Genomic DNA, 19,086 nt, shown 5'->3' on the forward strand with positions numbered 1-19,086 from the left:
TAGAGTGTGTGTTAGGTCGAAAACATAAGGAAATACCAGGTATATCTAAGTTTATTGACAGTGGAGGAACTTCTTAGAAACGCAGTTTGATAAAGCTGAGACGAACGTTTTGCTTCATTAAGTACTTGTACATTCCTGTATTACATGCATTATGTTTGCGAGTAGTACCTAAAACGGCTTGCTAGCATTACCTAAAACGGCTTGCTAGCATAAAACAGGTGCGTATTTCTAGGGCTGTGTTTGAACACGACTCGAGCTGTTCGTACATGTTACGTAACAGTTCGGGAAATCTCGGGTTCCGGTCGATCTTACGAATGGCCTTTGCTCTAGTGACTTTTGTTGATACTATCACGACTTGTCTTAGCGATTTTAGCGCGCTATGGTTTTTAATGATAAAAATAACTGAAACACGGACCGAAATTATTTCTGGGGCATAGGTTATACGCTACAATGGGAAATAATAAATAAAAAAATTGCAATCATGATTCTCTCCTGTTCTCGAGCTTTCGCTCGTCGCGCGATCTATTGAGTCTTGGAGCTATAATTCATTTTCGCGATAAAAATTACAGTCACTCTATTACGATCAATTTTGTGTGTTCGGCATTTAATTCTTGATTGACTGTCTTGATTGTTTCATATGAATGTTTCAGCTCTGAAACTGATTAAAATGTGGTAATGTTTATGTCTGTTATTCTGATACGTGAACAGGTATTGAATTGCTCGTCTGCAACCTATTTGGTAAATCATTACTGTATCTCGTTAACAAATAAAATATTATAGAGAGTTCAGTTAAGTAACATTTTTTGGTGGACATTTTCGTCTTTGCCTGTTTCTTTTGCTTAAAAATGGGCATAAATGCGTATTCATCCACACATACCATTACCGTATGAGAACTCGTAATTTTGTTTAAATACAACAGGAGTTCGCGCAGTGGTATCATTTAATGCTATTTTCTCTAGTGTTCCACGAAACTGTCAAATTTTAAGCAGAGCCATAGCTTATTGTTGTGACTAGTTCGTAGTTTCCGGCGAACCCCTTCTATTCGCACCGCACGAGTCAAATATCACGTGACTGTTCGAACTAACTGGACACTGTATGCAGCATTGTGGATTATCAGGAATGTCAAACGCAAGTATAGTTTGCTCAGCCCTCCCTATTTCCCTAACAAAACAAAAGCGGACCACGAAGCACTCAGCTTGAGTACCCTGCCACCGGCCGCTGACCGCGTGCCTGTTGGTGGTTTCAGAGAAGTGGAAGCACAAGAAGGTGAGCCTGGAGGAGGTGTTCAAGGGCGCCGTGCTGTACCTGGAGGCGGCACTCTGGGAGCCAGAGACGCAGGTCGCCGGCGGCGTCGTCATCTTCGACATGGACGGCCTCTCGCTGCAGCAGGTCTCGCAGTTCACGCCGTCTTTCGCCAAGCGCATCATAGACTGGCTGCAGGTCAGTAACAACCGAGCCTGCTACGTCTCAAGACTTGGCGCTCAACTGCTTTAATTACCGAATGAGTGGGCGCCGTAGGACTACACTCTTATACGAAAGGACGGCAGTTCACTTTCCAGTTTCAGTTTTACTGTGCTTTCCCTACATTGCTTATGGCAAATAATGGGGTAGTTCTTTCGAAAGGACGTGGCCGATTTTCTTCCACGTATTTCCCGCCTGACCTTGGGCTGTGTAACAAATGAACTCTCCTATTGTACGTGAAGTCTAACCTTGTTTGGTTTTTCCTGGCTTATTTTCTTCCCTTGCTAGCTTATTTTCTTTCATTCTTCCTTTCTCGCTTCTTTCATTCTTCCTTTCTCGCTTCTTTCATTCTTCCTTTCTCGCTTCTTTCATTCTTCCTTTCTCGCTTCTTTCATTCTTCCTTTCTCGCTTCTTTCATTCTTCCTTTCTCGCTTCTTTCTTTCTTCCTGTCTTTCTCGCTTCTTTCTTTCTTCCTGTCTTTCTCGCTTCTTTCTTTCTTTCTTCCTGTCTTTCTCGCTTCTTTCTTTCTTTCTTCCTGTCTTTCTCGCTTCTTTCTTTCTTTCTTTCTTTCTTTCTTTCTTTCTCGCTTCTTTCTTTCTTTCTTTCTTTCTCGCTTCTTTCTTTCTTTCTTTCTCGCTTCTTTCTTTCTTTCTTTCTTTCTCGCTTCTTTCTTTCTTTCTTTCTTTCTCGCTTCTTTCTTTCTTTCTTTCTTTCTCGCTTCTTTCTTTCTTTCTTTCTTTCTCGCTTCTTTCTTTCTTTCTTTCTTTCTCACTTCTTTCTTTCTTTCTTTCTTTCTCACTTCTTTCTCACTTCTTTCTTTCTTTCTTTCTTTCTTTCTTTCTCACTTCTTTCTTTCTTTCTTTCTTTCTTTCTCACTTCTTTCTTTCTTTCTCACTTCTTTCTTTCTTTCTTTCTTTCTTTCTTTCTCACTTCTTTCTTTCTCACTTCTTTCTTTCTTTCTTTCTTTCTTTCTTTCTCACTTCTTTCTTTCTTTCTCACTTCCTTCTTTCTTTCTCACTTCCTTCTTTCTTTCTCACTTCCTTCTTTCTTTCTCACTTCCTTCTTTCTTTCTCACTTCCTTCTTTCTTTCTCACTTCCTTCTTTCTTTCTCACTTCCTTCTTTCTTTCTCACTTCCTTCTTTCTTCCTTTCTTTCTCGCTTCTTTCTTTCCTTCTTTGTCTATTCTTTCTTTCTCTTTCTTGCTTCTTTCTTTCTTTCATTCATTCTCACTTCTCCTTATTAATGCATGATAAACTTAAACTGTCCAAATATGTTTCATGAACAGAATTTTGTGATGGTGACACCAACCAGTGGCACTGCATAGATCGTTATCTTGGTGAAAATTCACCAGCAAAGATTAGTCTGGTGGTGGTGGTGGTGGTGGTGGTGGTGGTGGTGGTGGTGGTACTAGTTTGTTGTTGTTGTTGTTGTTGTAATAATTCTGTAACAAATTCTTCCTTCATCTCGGTAATAACAATAAACCGTTCTCCCGCCTGTTTCCCCTCTTTGAGCTCCATGCAGTTCAAAGCTTCCTTCACAAGTCATCCATCTTTTAGGTGACTTCATTCTCTTTTTCCTGTCTAGGTATATAACACCAGTTCCTCCTTTGGCACAGTTATCGTTTCATTCTAAGCGGTCATAAAATATTATTCTCTTCCTTTTCAATCGCTTCCATTATGTTCCCTTCTTGGATAACAGATGATCTTTACCTCTCTTTCTCATTTTCCGAACTTCTGACCCATAATACATTTTTCGCTACTGTTATGTGCAGAATTACTGAGACAGTATCTACATTGTTTAAAATTTGTTTTGTATTCCGTTCGAAGGACAATCTGCAACTGTTGGTTCATAGCAACAGTGGATACAGTAGTAGCATCAGAAATTTGTTTAGTATTACTGGTATAAACTTCGAATAGGGATGATTTCAGAAAGTAGTCAAATACTGTACCATATTGTCGATTGGTAACAAAGGCGTAATCATACAGAGTATCTTCACAGATTACAGGTAGGTGATGTGTGTTTTTTGAGTGATGCAGCCCAGACAACAGCCAGTGTTGAACAGAATCAGAAGAAATATGTACTTGTGTGTGTGTGTGTGTGTGTGTGTGTGTGTGTGTGTGTGTGTGTGTGTGTCTTTCCTATCTTTCTTTCTTTCTTTCTTGCTTGATATCCTTTCACATTGAATTGTAATTCCACTGTTGAACCTTTCTTTTTATTTCCGTCATTGCTTCTTCGATGAGTAAATTGAAAAGTAGGGGGCAAAAGACATCACTTTACACCCTTTTTAAGCAGAGCAATTCGTTCTTGGTCTTCCAGTCTCATTGTTTTCTTTTGGTTCTTGTACATATCGTATACTTTCGGAGAAACCCGGCGTTGCCAAGGTATTTATTTACAGCTGCTCTTCCACGCCTGTACCACACAGCATCTAGCCTAGTGATTAATCTATATGACGTCATATGTTCTGAAATTCATACAACGATATAATTTTATAGGTACACTGAGCGGCATATGTGGATACCATGTGTTTTGCTTTTTTCGCTGTTTCTTCTCGCCATTTTGCTTCAGAACTGTCGAGATTCCTCCTCTTTTAGGTCAGCTTGTTATTAACAAATACACTAAGTACGCTTTACGCACTTTCCACACTTTATTTCCAATTTATATTCAGGCAGTGTATAACTTCGACTACTCACACTTCACCGTTTGTTTTTATTCTCATACTGCACTACTTTTTCTGTTGCTCCTTTCATCACTGATAAGAAACTGACATTCGAACCCACGACGGGTCTTACTTTATATACTGCTACCAATAGGTAGCCCCATAGTGGCGATTTCCAGAACATACCAAAAACGCTTCGAATGGTCCACGTTGTTCATGAACATTCCACAACATTCGAGAGCGTTCTGGAATGTTCCACAATGATGTGGGATGTTCCGGAACATTCTGGAATCTTCCTAAATATTCAAGAGAGTTTCCAAACATTCCTGAACATCCCGGATCATTGTCGAATGTTCTAGAGGGCGAAACTTCCCAGCCCTCATATCGTGAAAAGCCTGCTTCATGGATGGGGAATAGAGGGCTGCCGCACCATATAACTCCCTTGATCGTATCGGGATTCGTTTCTGAGTTTTAGCGGCACGCACATTGTATACTTTTATAATATATATTGATTACCCATCTTTTCCTACAGCTTACTGCTGTTTTTCTCAGAATTTCGAACATCTTGCACCATTTTACATTGTCGAACGCTTTTTCCAGGTCGACAAATCCTTTGAACGTGTCTTTATTTTTCTTCTGTCTTGCTTCCACTATCAAGTGCACCGTGAGAACTGCCTCTCTGGCGCCTTTACCTGTCATAAAGCCAAAATGATCGTCATCTTACAGATACTCATTTTTCTTTTCCAGTCTTCTGTATATCATTCTTGTCATGTTGTTTAGATGCGTGAGCTGTTAATCTGATTGTGCGATAATTCTCGCACTTGTCGGCTTTTGCTACCTTCGGAATAGTGTGTACGATACTTTCCCCAAAATCTGATGGTATATCGCCAGTCTCATACGTTCTACACACCAACATAAATAATAGTTTCGTTGACACATCTTCCCAAAGATTTTAGAAATTCCGATGAAACGTTATCTATCCTTCTGCCTTACTTCATCATAAATCGTCAAAGGCTCTTCTAAATTCCGATTCTAATGCTGGATCCCTTCTCTCCCCTATCGGCTTCCGTTTATTCTTCCATCATGTCATAAGCCAAGTTCTCCTGCTCGTAGAGGCCTTCAGTGTACGCTTTCCACTTATCCGCTCTCTCCTCTGCATTCAGCAGTGGAATTCCCGTTGCACTCTTAATGTTACCGCCATTGCTTTTAATTTCACGGAAGGCTGTTTTCACTTTCCTATATGCTGAGTCAGACGTACCAGCAGTCACTTCTTACTCGATTTCCTCACTTTTTCATGTGGCCATTTTGTCTTAGGTTCCCTGCACTTTCTGTTTATTTCCTTCCTAAATGACTTGTATTTCTGTATTCCCGAATCTCCCTCGACATTTTTGTGCTTCCTTCTTTCGTCGATCTCATGTAAGGGAGAGTTATCAGGCGGCTGTGGTCTTATGTACGTGCAGTCCCAGTTGAGCCTGCATTCCCAGGCAAGTGGCTATGCAGATGACGTTATTGTATGCAAACGGCCGACACCACTGTGACGCGCGTTCGGTGACCCCGTGCTGGAGTCTCGATGACTGGCGGGTGGGGTGACACGTTGCCCTCTGTTGACAGGACGCGGTGCCCATACGAGTCAAGGGCTTCCACGTGGTCAACCAGCCCTACATCTTCAACATGGTCTTCGCGCTCTTCAAGCCGTTCCTCAGGGAGAAACTGCGCAGTAGGGTGAGTATATTTAGCGAGTAATCCGGTTGCGTTGCAACTGTGCTTGTTAAATTTCATTATTAGTTCTCCTGGTCTCGAACCTCATGAAAATACTCAATTTGTTTTCTAAACATTTGTTTCACTGATTTTTGCATTTAAGTTTAGCTCATAGGTGTTTGACGTTCTTCGATGTTTTTGTTTCTAATTATGTAAAGGTTACGTGGATAATCGTTTTCATATGTAACAGTAGATGTTTTTCAACGTACTGAATGTAAGTGAGGCTTTTGGTGCCGCGAAATCTTTGCCTTTTTTAGCCTGACTTCATGCTGTTCATCACTGGGCTGAGATATTGATGGCTGACGGAAGATTTCAGGTCGACACTGAGGGAAACAAAAGCTAGCAGGGGCCAAGTGACTGTCTTCAGACCCGGAACGTGAATAACCCGATTCTTTCTTGTCAGAAATAGTAGTCGTGTAGGCTGCCGATTCCGTAGACGTAAAATGGTGCACTTACTATTTTTCTTGCTGGGTCAACTTCTGTAGCCTGTATGGTTGTAGCACCGGTAGTACAGGATTTTGTTAAGTTTACAAAATTTCAGCGACACCTTCAACACCAAAGAGTGTCAGTAACATTTCAGAACGCCTTCCACCCTCTTCATGTTACACAATTCTCTCCTTAGAATAAAACGTGAGAAACGAATGGGGCAGTGAATTCACACACCTGGAGCGTAATCCGCAATGTTCTTCATAAAGCTTGCAAACGCCGAAAAAACTCCACATTGCGATTATTAGGCCTAAGCATCCGAAACTGCTTCAACTGCAATGGGGCCAATCTTGAAAGAGGGTGAGAAAGTAAGCAACATTTTCATCAATCAAAATTTCACATTGCTGAAACAGACCATGACTCTTCTCAAATGAGCAGGATGCAGAAAGTACTTTTATAGCTTATCTCGCGTCCGTCGGCGGTCCTAATTTAATATATTATTATTTTGATTGTTGCCGACTTACGTGGGGGGCCTTAATCAAAATATGTCATTCAATTTTGATTTACAATTAAATGCTTTCGTGAAGTTCTCCTTTTTAACAACATTAATCTTAAATTATTTGTTACGTTAATGAATGTTAGACTCGCAGAATCTTAAAACATGGGCATATAAGTTGAACAATGGAATAAACTTTTCATATTAATACCTCGGCTAGTCACTTCACTTTAAAGCAAAAAATCTTTAGTTATTAATTGCATACGGCCCACACACGCGCGAGAGTACTTTTTCTTACCTCCGTTAACCATTGCATTGTAGTCGGAGTCCTGGCTCTGGCTCTCGGCTGTTGTACTGAAAATAAGAATCTTAAAGCTACGTATTTTCTGCAACGTCGGGCGGCTGTGGAGAAAAGTGTATATTATGTTAATAGCGGGCGAGTTTTTCGCTTCCGCTAATTTTTTATAAGTTAATATCGCCACGTAATGGCGTCGCTGGCTGCATCGGCCGCTGCGATTGTTGAACTGTAAATTACTCGATCGCAGGTTAATTCAAAGGAAGGTGGACATGAAATCGGTATCACCTCTTACAAGTTAAAAGTGAACAATGATATTAAATCAATATATTATGTGCTTAATTAGTACAAATATGCTTACATTTGCCAGCACTCGCAAGATGTCCGTCTACACGCAACCAAGACAAGAGAAGAAGTGAAGACGACTAAAAAATTAATAGAAGAGCGTATCTTGTCGTCTCTTTAGAACATTTTGTTATATTTCTTTGCACTCGAAACTTACACAGAGAAATTATTATAATACGGCTACATGATAAAAAAATCTATATTATTCAGGTTTTAAATGCCTCTTCTTTATAAATACCGTTTTTTAAGTCTTTTCGTATTATTTCACCGGGGACGCTATACTTCTTACAGGAATTTCAGTTTCCAATTAAGCCTACTTTGATCGTCAACTTCGTCAGCATTATCTGCAACTGTTCAGGTGACGACTTAACGCAATTGTTTTAGTTACTGATAGATCAAAGTGTCCACCGAAACTACGGAACCATTCATAGCCAGCCGTTGTGGCCGAGCAGTTCTAGGCGCCACAGTCCGGAACCGCGCTGCTGTTACGGTCCCAGGTTCGAATCCTGCCACGGGCATGGATGTGTGTGATGTCCTTAGGTTAGTTAGGTTTAAGTAGTTCTAATTCTAGGGGACAGATGACCTCAGATGTTAAGCCCCATAGTGCTCAGAGCCATTTGAACCATTTAAACTATTCATAGCCAATGGCTCACACGTAGTTTATGTGTACGTAGGGTTACTGGATTCTTTGTAGAAATTGGTAGATCTGTCTTTCGCAGCAGTTGAACTGTGGGGTTACCTTATGTCTCTCAAAGAGATATTCACTGGGAAGGTTTCTCAAAGGACGACCTTAATTAGAAGCTGAGAAGAGACGTCGTTTTTCATACTCAACAGTCGCGTAGTGGAGGCAGCCCGCACTAATGATTGACAGGCTCTTTAAATCGCGCTGTGCAGTGCGACTCATTAAAAATTCTGTTGCTTTAACAGGAACGCTTCCTGGTCCATTATTGGACGTTTCATTTTAATTGGGACTGCAGCCGGCCGGTGAGGAGGCTGTCCGGCTTCATAGTTCGAAAGCGATAACGGATGAGACTCACGCGATATTCATAATAAAATGTCACACACGGAAAGGGAAATGATAGCATAAAATATCTCAAGGGATTCTGACTTTCTATTGTAAGGCAGTTAACCAAAGACCACGAATAGTCCAGAATGAGATTTTCATTCTGCAGCGGAGTGAAAATCTCATTCTGGAAACATCCCCTAGGATGTGGCTAAGCCATGTCTCCGCAATATCCTTTCTTTCAGGAGTGCTAGTTCTGCAAGGTTCGCGGGAGAGCTTCTGTAAGGTTTGGAAGGTAGGAGATGAGATACTGGCAGAAGTAAAGCTGTGAGGACGGGGCGTGAGTCGTGCTTGGGTAGCTCAGGTGGTAGAGCACTTGCCCGCGAAAGGCAAAGGTCACGAGTTCGAGTCTCGGTCCGGCACATAGTTCTAATCTGCCAGGAAGTTTCGTCACGAAAAGCGTTCGGTCGGCCGCCTACGAAAAATCTGCTGAGAGCCCCTACTTTTTGAAAGAAATACATTTAAAAGATACAGTATAAATTTAATTAAATGATAAGGAGATATGATGGTTGTCCTTTTGAAATAATAAAACCAGTTAGTTGTGGTGAGATAGATAATTATTAAGCCAGCAAAATTACACTTAACATAAATCTCTTCTGTACAAGATACCATCAAGGTAAGACAAAATGAAAATGCAAAGACAATTGAAATCATATGTCTTTTCCTCTCAGCGACGTTGCTTTAACTTGTCACAGTTCTGGGAGATTCTACCAGAGTAAATTTTCACTGGAATTACTAAAGTGTTCACTGGTTTATAGATAATGACTTCTCACAAGTTACATTTGGACATGCTTTAGATATGATGATGATGATCATGATGATGAGGATGATTAGGATGATTAGAATTGAAGGACAGCACAGCAGACTATCTATTAGAGCAAGTGACGTCTGAGAGGAGAGCAATGCCGTCACAACCTTGCCGACAAAAGTATGTTGAATGAACATCTCACAGCATATTGCATCAGATTTCTTCTCATTTTTCCGTATTGCTGGTAACAGTGAAAGTGAAGAAATACAAATAAACTCTTTCCTGCATTGCCCTAAATACACATACTTAAGAGAGCTCATGGAGTTTCTTGAGTTTTTATTGTAATGTTATTTAAAGAAATTTAGAAGAATAACAGGTTCGCGAAGTCTAAGACTGAAACACTATACGACGACAACCGAGGCAATAACTCAGCTATCCAATATTAACGAGAAATAAAGTCAACAGTATGTACCTAGTTGCCCTGTAGTGCATTTTCGATTTTGCCAGGAGCAGCGTGGAGTGGACTGGGGTAAGTGTGGCTGGCTCTGAGCACTATGCGACTTAACTTCTGAGGTCATCAGTCCCCTAGAACTTAGAACTACTCAAACCTAACCAAGCTAAGGACATCACACACATCCATGCCCGAGGCAGGATTCTAACCTGCGACCGTAGCAGTCGCACGGTTCCGGACTGCGCGCCTAGAACCGCGAGACCACCGCGGCCGGCTGGTAAGTGTGTTAAGGATGTTTGTGCTAGACAGTAGCCGACCGAGGTGGCCACGTGGTTCTAGGCGCTGCAGTCCCGAACCGTGCGACTGCTACGGTCGCAGGTTCGAATCCTGCCTCAGGCCTGGATGTGTGTGATGTCCTTAGGTTAGTTAGGTTTAAGTAGTTCTAATTCTAGGGGACTGATGACCTCAGATGTTAAGTCCCATAGTGCTCAGAGCCATTTTTGCTATGACAGTGCAGACTATTTATCTCATGTCCTTTTATGTTCCCTAAATATTGATTTTTGATTTATACTCTTAGGGGATCATTAACATACAGCTGGACGTAGATAACTGCACGGTTGGTGAAAATGGCAGCACTACAACGCGTTTTGCTTTGGAGAAAAATTGGTGGAACTCTTAAAGGACTCTGGATCAACAGATAATCGATTTTGTAGCAAAGAGAACGAATGGAAAACATTGAAAATAAAACATTTCGAACGTATTGTACCCGAAATAACTCCAAAACGAGCCGTACTTCTTCAAGGCAGACATCTTATGGTCGGAGTATAACGTTTACAGGCGCTGGAATAGGCGGGGTTACTGCCATGTACCTGCAGAGGTTTCCTGCAGACATGGCGTTTCCTTGTTGACTTAACGCTCCAGCGCGCGCGAGCATAGTGTCAACGTAGCGGCACTGTATTAGCAACACATCGTGACTCAAACGGGGGCGGAAATGGCATATAGGTTTGTTTTCACTAAGCAGTGTATGGAAGCGGCGAAGAGAAAACAGCACGAGGGAAGCTCCAGCATTGAGTCCACAACAGTGGTCTGTGCTCCGGACATACCTGAAATTAATTTTAATGAAAATACGTATCTCTGTATAACCAAATAATGCAACATCAGTATCCACAAACGCGATCATTGATTTGACGTCGGAACATATGACAAGGTACAAGAAGATTCCGCTAAGGTGAAATAAGATTGAAGGGCATGTAGCTACGTCCAGAAAAAAATGCGATACTATCTAACGGAGTATGAGGGTAATAATACATAATAACACTGCTTGCGTCATCTTCCTACGCCGTGAAGTTGCGCTCGCTGGGGTCTTTACGTCTGGGAAGTCCGAACAGTAACAGTTAGGCAACGCGGCGAACCCTTAACGGTGTATGAATCATCGGAGTCTCCTATAATGCGGCATAAGCGCTGAGTCTGCGAGTGTGGAGTGCCAGAAAGACCACTGCGCCCAGCTGCTTGGTAGAAATGTCATTCCAAGGGATAATGGGAAGTCTTTACAGATACACTGCATTACAGACACGCTACAAGAGGTTGTAAAAGACCCTAACGTCACAACTTTTCTTGGCGCGAATCCTACGTCTAACTTGTTAGTGTTAGATTCGCCTCTCATTATTACTCCGTCTGGGCAATTTCTTCCTTTCTCTAGTTTCAAGAAACAACACAACCACTTCTCTTCTTAAAATGCAGTTTTCTTTGAAATAACATTGCCATTAAAATGCTCATATTAGTTAAACGAAGTGCCTCGTAGCTAATCTAATATTCATTGCACTTTTCGTAGGTACAAAGCTAATAGAAATTTCGTGGCCCTACACCACTAAGAAGAAGATACACAAGCAATTACGTCGCAATATAGTAAGTTACTAGAGTATTTTGTCGCAGCAGATACATCTCTGCGTTTTGTATGCAGCTCAGACTTCGCAAAAGATAGCCTGGTGATAAGACAGTGACGAAAATTAAATCATCGGGGCGTATTTTTCATCAGTTCATTTAAACAGGACACTTCTCACTTAACCATTTGAGTTCCACTTACAAACATAAAATAAATTTTTCCACAAAATTGACCTTCATCATCATACTAAGCAACGCATACGAGAAGAAATTGATAAAATATACATAACCAATTGTTTTCAAACTGGTTTCACTTTGAATCTCTGTGACATTGTTTTCAACCACCCATCATTTCACAATATACATTTAAAAGCAATTTTGCATTTTTCCAAGACGCAATCCCACTTCTAAATACTACCTTGAACTCATAATGCCTAAAATAAATTATAGTCGTAAATAACAAGCAAAAGTAGGCGTACAGTGTAATAAATTTATATCAACAGTACATACTGCTCCAGTGATTTCATTTCAAAACCACTCATAAAAGCAGTACTACAAAGTAAAATTTACGTCAAAACTAACTTGAGATGTATTTAGTTGAGCTATCAATGCTCTCCTCAATGTGACCACTACATAAAGTCAGCCTTCTTTAGTCACGTAGCATGCTCTACACGCCGACTGTTGTTCGAACGCTCCGATTGCTGCAATGCAGCACATTCGTAGAAGTACGTTAGTGTACCAGTAGATTTCTCTGTCTTGCAATGGCGTTGGTGGTTTCGCGTGAAAGGTACTGGTAAAAGAAGTAAAAGAAACGGTAGTTTCAGGCACAAACCACTGGTATTCAAAGGGTCAAGTTTCTTGTCACACATGCAATTCGTCCTTCCGATTACGTTTCCTCACTAGAATAGCAGTCACTTACAAACCTGGCCGATTTTGAATACTGACTCATTCTGAAAATATATTGTAGATTGGGGATAAGGCAATTTTCACCACATTCCACATTCTTTCTACAGGAAGCTCTAGACCAGCCGGTTAAGTACGCGGGCCTCTGCGGAGCATGTAAGTGCGAGGTACTAGCAGAGATATGAGTTATAGTTCGTCAGACTCAATGCATTATATTCAGCCAGTAACGATCAAATTAATTGGAGCTTAAAGTAGACAAGCACAACGTGTTGTTTTATATTTGAAATCACTGATGCAGTCCTCAAAAAAAAAAAAAAAAAAAAAAAAAAAAAAAAAAAAAAAAAAATCTCTGGAACGGAGCGACCGCTACGGTCCCAGGTTCGAATCCTGCCTCGGGCATGGATGTGTGTGATGTCCTTGGGTTAGTTAGGTTTAAGTAGTTCTAAGTTCTAGGGGACTGATGACCTCAGATGTCAGTCCCATAGTGCTCAGAGCCATTTGAACCAATGATTCGTTTCACGTGGCCATAAAAGGCAATCCTTTTTCGAATCGGGTGACTTTCCCTATCCATGTGCTCATATAGGTGGCTGTGACGCCTTCAGCGCTCGCTGGTTTCTTTGACGAGGCCCAGGAGTTTTCATGGAATCTTTCTTTCTCTCTTTCTCTGGAGTCAAGTTTCTCCGTTTGACTTTCCTTGTTAACTGTAAGAGTCTCTGCCACCAGCAATGTCTCCTGCCGAATGAGAGTGCAGTAGTATCTAATTTTGGCGTTGGAGGGTATCGATCTTACGGTATATGCCTTTAGTTAGCTTATAGGCAATTTCCATTTTGTTACTGCAAAACACGAAGACTTCTTTCTCTGACACATTAGGCTCTCTCTTCACACAGATAAATAAATATTTCTGTCTGCTTAATTTTTCCCAGTCAGACACCCAGCTCTGTGGGCATAGCTTTTATGTTTGTCATAAAGTGCGTCTTCTCAAAGACGGTTTGGATCCCAGTCTACGACGCCTGTCTCTTCAGTTGGTTATTTTGCTGCCGTATCTAAGACATCTTAAAAGATTACTAGGTCTGCAGAGGCCATACAGTCGATTGTAAAATCAATATACCTGAATCCTAGCCTTAACCCAGTTTAGGCCCCTGAATTGTTGTTTCTTTGCACCACCCTCGGATGACCTTTTCTAAAATAAAATTGAAGAGCAGAGGCGGTAGCCCAATTTCCTCTGTAGTTCACTTTGGAGGTGGTGGTGAAGGTTGTCCCAATTATCACTTTTGTCTTCATATCCAAGCCAAATTTTTCAAGGATTTGCAGTAGGGTGGTTCGGTCAATTTAGTTGTACGCCTTCCTGAAGTGGTCGCATGTCACCGCTAATTCCCTGTCGTTGAGCTTCAGAAACGAAAAGATGGAAATGAGATTCATAATCTGCTCAGCGTTGATAGTCTCCCAATTGTTGATCAACTTGTTGATCCCTCCACTTCTAGAGTTTTAGAGAGGACCTCGTAAGTTGATGGCAGGAGACAGATGCCACGGTAGTTGTTCACAATTGTTCTCCCCAGTTTCTTGTGTCGTAGACGAATTCCAATAGAAATCTATCCACTTAGGATTTTTTCGCTTTCCCAAATGTGTTGAATTATTACGCCAGCTTTAGCGATTGGCTCATACCTGAGTGCTTCCACTGCATTTGTCAGTAATTCCTAATGTTAATATTTTGGCGGCGACCAGTAATACTCGACTGTGCCTAGGCTGTGACGTGTGGCGGCGCCTGTGTTGCAGATCGTGTTCCACGGCACGGACCGCGACTCCCTGCACAACTACATCAGCCCCAAGGTGCTGCCGGACTGCTACGGCGGCACCCTCGACATCGACAGGGTGACCGGAGCCGAGTGGTACAAGCTGCTCATCCACTACGACCCCGTCTACGAGGGTAAGGCTGCTGGCCACTGCACCTGCGACTCCTTTCACTTTAACGCGGTTCTGACAGTTTCTAGAGATATTTTGCGGTAGTTCTCATCAGGGAGAATCTCAAATCAGTGTAAATTGGTAGAAAGTGGTAGGTATGCAGCAATTACAAAACGGTCGAACAACCACATACTAATCTCCGGTAATGCACAGATTTAAAAAGAAAGCGAAAGTCGCTATCAGACGTTTGGGAATAGATCATTCGATATTTGTCAAGAATAATTTTTTTACGACTGGATTATCAGCAACAATAAATTTTTCCACATTTGACGCCATTAAAATTTAATTTTGTGCATTCCACAGTTGATGTTTGAGACGTGATGTAACGCCTTTGTCTCTGACATCTAGTATTGTGGTAGACTAGTTAGGATTAGGAGGTGTGTGGGGGGAAAGAGCAATGAGACTAACAAGACTGTGATCGATCTGCCAACACTGTGTTGTTTTACTTGTGTTCATCCCTTCCAGATGTTCAGTCAGAGTTTTAGCTCCTATTGCTAAGTGATTTTTGAGAACGCCTTTGGTAAAGTTGTTTTTGTTGTGCGTTACGAAAATATGAGAGCGGAATTTACAGCAAAGTTAAACCATCAAATTTTGTGTCAAACTTGGGTAATCTTAGAGTGTGACCATTGGAAAGGTTTATGTATTTAATCGTGTCAGAAGCATCGTACATAAAATCAGAATGATTAACACATACATATCAAGTATATAACAAATACAAAAAGAGAATAAAAGTATACAGATATATAAGCAGGGTCAAGTAGTTTTTTATTTTATGAAGTCTTGGACCAGAACCTAGCCACGTCCAGCGCTTCCGGGGTGGCATTCATCAAATCCTTCGTGGTGCAGGTGCTCGGGCACAGCACACACTGCGTGAGGTGGATGGTGGTTTGAGTGTGCCCACAGTCTCACAGCGCCGGTCCATTTGAGAGGCCCCATTTGCGCATATTCTCTCTGGATCGTGTGACACCAGAGCGCAGCCTGCTGAAACAAGTCTATTGGAAACATTCCTTATCTGGAGCACAAGTTTGCTGCAGGCACAAATCGTTTTTGGAAGGCCAAGGTCACGTTGAAGATGAACCTCATTCAAGGAGACCTTCACATTCAAAAACCGACGAAAACGCTGTGTGCCCTTCAGAGATCAGATCCACGTTTAACAATAAGGATGATGGGTGACCTGTTAAAAAACTTTCACAGAGTATCACATTTTGAGCGAAGTTTTCCATATACGAAAGGTTTGTCCCAAAATAATGCCGAGAAACCTCACAACTGAGCAGGACAACAATCGAAGAAACGTGTGCGTTGATCTTCCTGAGAGAATTGTCAGTGACCATGAATGGTTCAGTGGAGTGGTCACAGGTGATGAATCCTGGATTTTTGAGTGCGATGCTAAAACAATGCTGATTTGCATTTTTGACAGTAGGAGCAACGTGCATAAAACACAAACTGTCAGCCGATAGTTTACAAAGATGTCTCCTTGAAAGGCTCATGAAAATGGTGAATCGAGACACTGGACACTGAAAAGAAGAGGATGTTCCATCAGGACAATGCCACATGTCACGCTGCCACTTCCATCTCAGAATTTGTTTACCTCAAAAGGCGTTCCTGTTCCACGGTCCACCCATTCACCTGATCTGATTCTTTTCAATTTTTTTGCCAAAATTGAAAAATGCAGTAAAAAGTCGTCGTCCTGAGACTCTGGAGAACATTCAAAAGAATGTGACAGATACATTAAAGGCCATACCACCTGAAGACTTTCAGCACTGCTAACAAGACTAGGACCAACGACTCCTCCTTTGTACACCTGCTGAAGGAAACCATTTTAAAATAGACAAAGTTGTGGTTTGAAAAAAAAAAATGAAAATTTTTGTCGATAAAAATCAGTCTTATTATTCTTCCTCACACACCTCGTACACTACTGTAATTATACACTATATTCTTGAACGTTAAAGGAAGTATGAGCAGAATAACAGTTTGTATCATAGCTCATGTCTAAAAATATTCCCACTGTCTAAACTGCTTAGTAGTTTAATGGTAAAAGACGTATACATGTGTGTACTTAATAAATGTCACTTTTGGATTCACAGCTGTATCAAGTGCTAAGAATAAGGGTTTATACAAAATTAACATCTCAATAATAATGCAAATAGCTATAACAGTGACTTGATTTCTGTGACGCACAATATTATTGTAATTATAGAAATATTCCATACACAATTGAGCTACACTTAATAACAAAGCATTATCTTGCTTTGATACCTGTAACTGCCTACTTTGTAAACGTCCTCTGAATATTGCTGCTATATGTTCATTGTGCAAGTGATCTTTACCACATGTACTCTTGCACGAAGCATTGATCCACTAGTCAAAACCAAAATTGTTGGACAGTGTTTTAGTGAGTTTGTATAATCATCGCTAGTTACACAAATCGGTAATAAAACAGTCTTTTCGGATTTTATCATAATTAAATTTTTGACTGTGTTTGTCCTGAGTATCAAATTTGTCACATACAGGTCTTCGACTTCTGGGTATTTGTTTTGCAGTAACAAAATTTTATGTTGACGTTAATTCTCTCTTAATGTAGCTGACAGGAATGAAATTAGAGGGAAATATTGTAGCAGATGAAACTTAGGAACTGTGATTGTGTGTGTCATTAAAATACTAACTCCCCTAGTATAACAAGCGTTTGAAGAACGTTTGCTTCCCATACAGATGTGGCAGCCTTAATCATGTGAGACTGATCGAAATCGGACGCACTTAAATAGTTTTGAGTGAACCAGTACTCGGGTTGAATCAGCTCTATTAACTAGAATGAAGTTTCCACACTGCATCGGATGTACTGGTGGAAGTAAAGCTGTGAGGGCAGGGCATGAGTTGTGCTTGGATAGTTCAGTCTGTAGATATATGCCCGTAAAAGGAAAAGGTTCCAAGTTAGAGTATCAGTCTGGCACACAGTTTTAATCTACCAGGAAGTTTCAGCTGTAGTGCCATTTAAAAAAAAAGAAATCTGATTGTTGACCTTACATTACGAAATAATCGAAGAAGTTTTGTTCGAGCCAAGTGTTGCTCCAGTATTGTCTTATCTCTTTTATTCTACAAGAATTTTAAATGTGTCCCGTGTATAGTAACTTACTGGTGATGTATCGAGCATGCATTTTTCGAAACACTTTTGTTAGGGTTTCTATGACCGTATATTTTTTGTTTGAAAAAATGCAAGATACTTCTAAAGTAAATAACCTTTCTCCACCCTGCTTAAGTTTACAACATATTTTATAGAAGAAAGAAAAGAGCACGAACCTTCTTAGTTCGGTCGAGGTAATCTCTCATTTTCTAAGAACTATATTACGCTAGACCTATAAAATGCATTTTAAGCCATAATATTGACCGCCATATTTCTGTGCTATCATATAAGGGTAAGTTATAAATTTTTAGTCATCAACTCGAAAAAATAAAGTTAGGTAATAAATTTGTAGATAGACTTCTACAGTTCCGGTCAACATAGAAATATCACACTATAGTACCATAGCTCAGCATTATAAGATCTAAAATAAAATGGTGCAACTTGTCTTTCTCTTCATCAATCGAATCTGCTATTGAGTTCTGGCACCTTTGCTGGTGTGCTATGGTACTGTGATGCGGGATTTCACTGTGTGTACCTAGAAACAAAAAATTAATTACAAAACTTAATTTTTTCTAAGCAGTAATTGAAACTTTTACTCCATGTGTGATGCACACTAAAATGGATCCATATCCTATCCTTCCAATGATTCGTCTTTAGCAATTCAGCTTCGTTTGCTTTGTCAAAGAATATAACAGTTGCAAATTACAGTCTGTCTATCTTAATGGCCTAGTACTACCAGAAAACCAGCAGTTAGAGTATTTAACTATTATTAAATCAACTCACAAATGAAAAAGGTTTGTCCTAAACTTAGTAAGTGTAATTCGCCAGTAAAATACCTCATTGATAGAACACTTTGTAATATGTTTCCATAATTTTTGTGTTCTCTTTCTGACCAAAAGAGTTACATTATTATATCGTTTGTTTCAGCTGTTAATTCCTATGGCTACAAGAAGCAGTAGATGAGTCATTGCTGATGGTTCATTGAAGTTCCACGCTGTGATAATGACGCAGAAATGCATATGGTGGGAAAAGTCAGTGCTTCCAAAGACGTCTGTAGAGCAGACGTCACACAGTATTAATTAAAGTTTCTTCAGGCCAGCAGTTAATTAAAAGTGATTGGAGGCGGATCAGTTGTTGCCAGCTGTGTACTTGCCATCTTTCTAAAATGTGCACTCTGTGTGGGTGTGAGTTTCCTATAGATAAAAAGACACAAGTTTTCACATGAATGAAAAGAGGGCATTATTATGTATCAGACCCTTATAAATGTGTAAATAGCGTAATATGTTAGCAGTTATTATTTTATGTATCGGGCACAATAGCCTCCATTGTTGAATTTCTGTTGGGGTTAGTTAATTGTTATAAAGTACTAATGTTTGTAAATATCTATTTTATAGCATTATGGCACATGGAAGGATGAATATAATATCATATTATGTATGGTTTTATATTGTAAGTAGAAAAACTCAGATGGCCTCTATTCACTGTTCATATTGGCCTTTATTTTTTATGGCGCTAACCTTGCCATT

At 40.4% G+C, this 19,086-nt stretch overlaps 1 protein-coding gene across 1 annotated transcript in view; it reads left to right on the forward strand.

The window, feature by feature from the left end:
* LOC124776541 (clavesin-1) overlaps nt 1-18,586 on the forward strand; it is a 105,179-nt gene extending 86,593 nt beyond the window's left edge. Inside the window, exons 5-8 of the mRNA XM_047251571.1 lie at nt 1,247-1,440; nt 5,729-5,839; nt 14,257-14,407; nt 18,488-18,586. Of these exons, the coding sequence (XP_047107527.1) occupies nt 1,247-1,440; nt 5,729-5,839; nt 14,257-14,407; nt 18,488-18,519 (488 nt within the window). The 3' untranslated portion in view covers nt 18,520-18,586. The remainder of the gene's footprint in view (nt 1-1,246; nt 1,441-5,728; nt 5,840-14,256; nt 14,408-18,487) is intronic.
* The last annotated feature ends 500 nt before the right edge of the window (nt 18,587-19,086 follow it).

The sequence above is a fragment of the Schistocerca piceifrons genome, chromosome 2 (genome assembly GCF_021461385.2).
Source record: "Schistocerca piceifrons isolate TAMUIC-IGC-003096 chromosome 2, iqSchPice1.1, whole genome shotgun sequence".
Classification (NCBI taxonomy): domain Eukaryota; kingdom Metazoa; phylum Arthropoda; class Insecta; order Orthoptera; family Acrididae; genus Schistocerca; species Schistocerca piceifrons.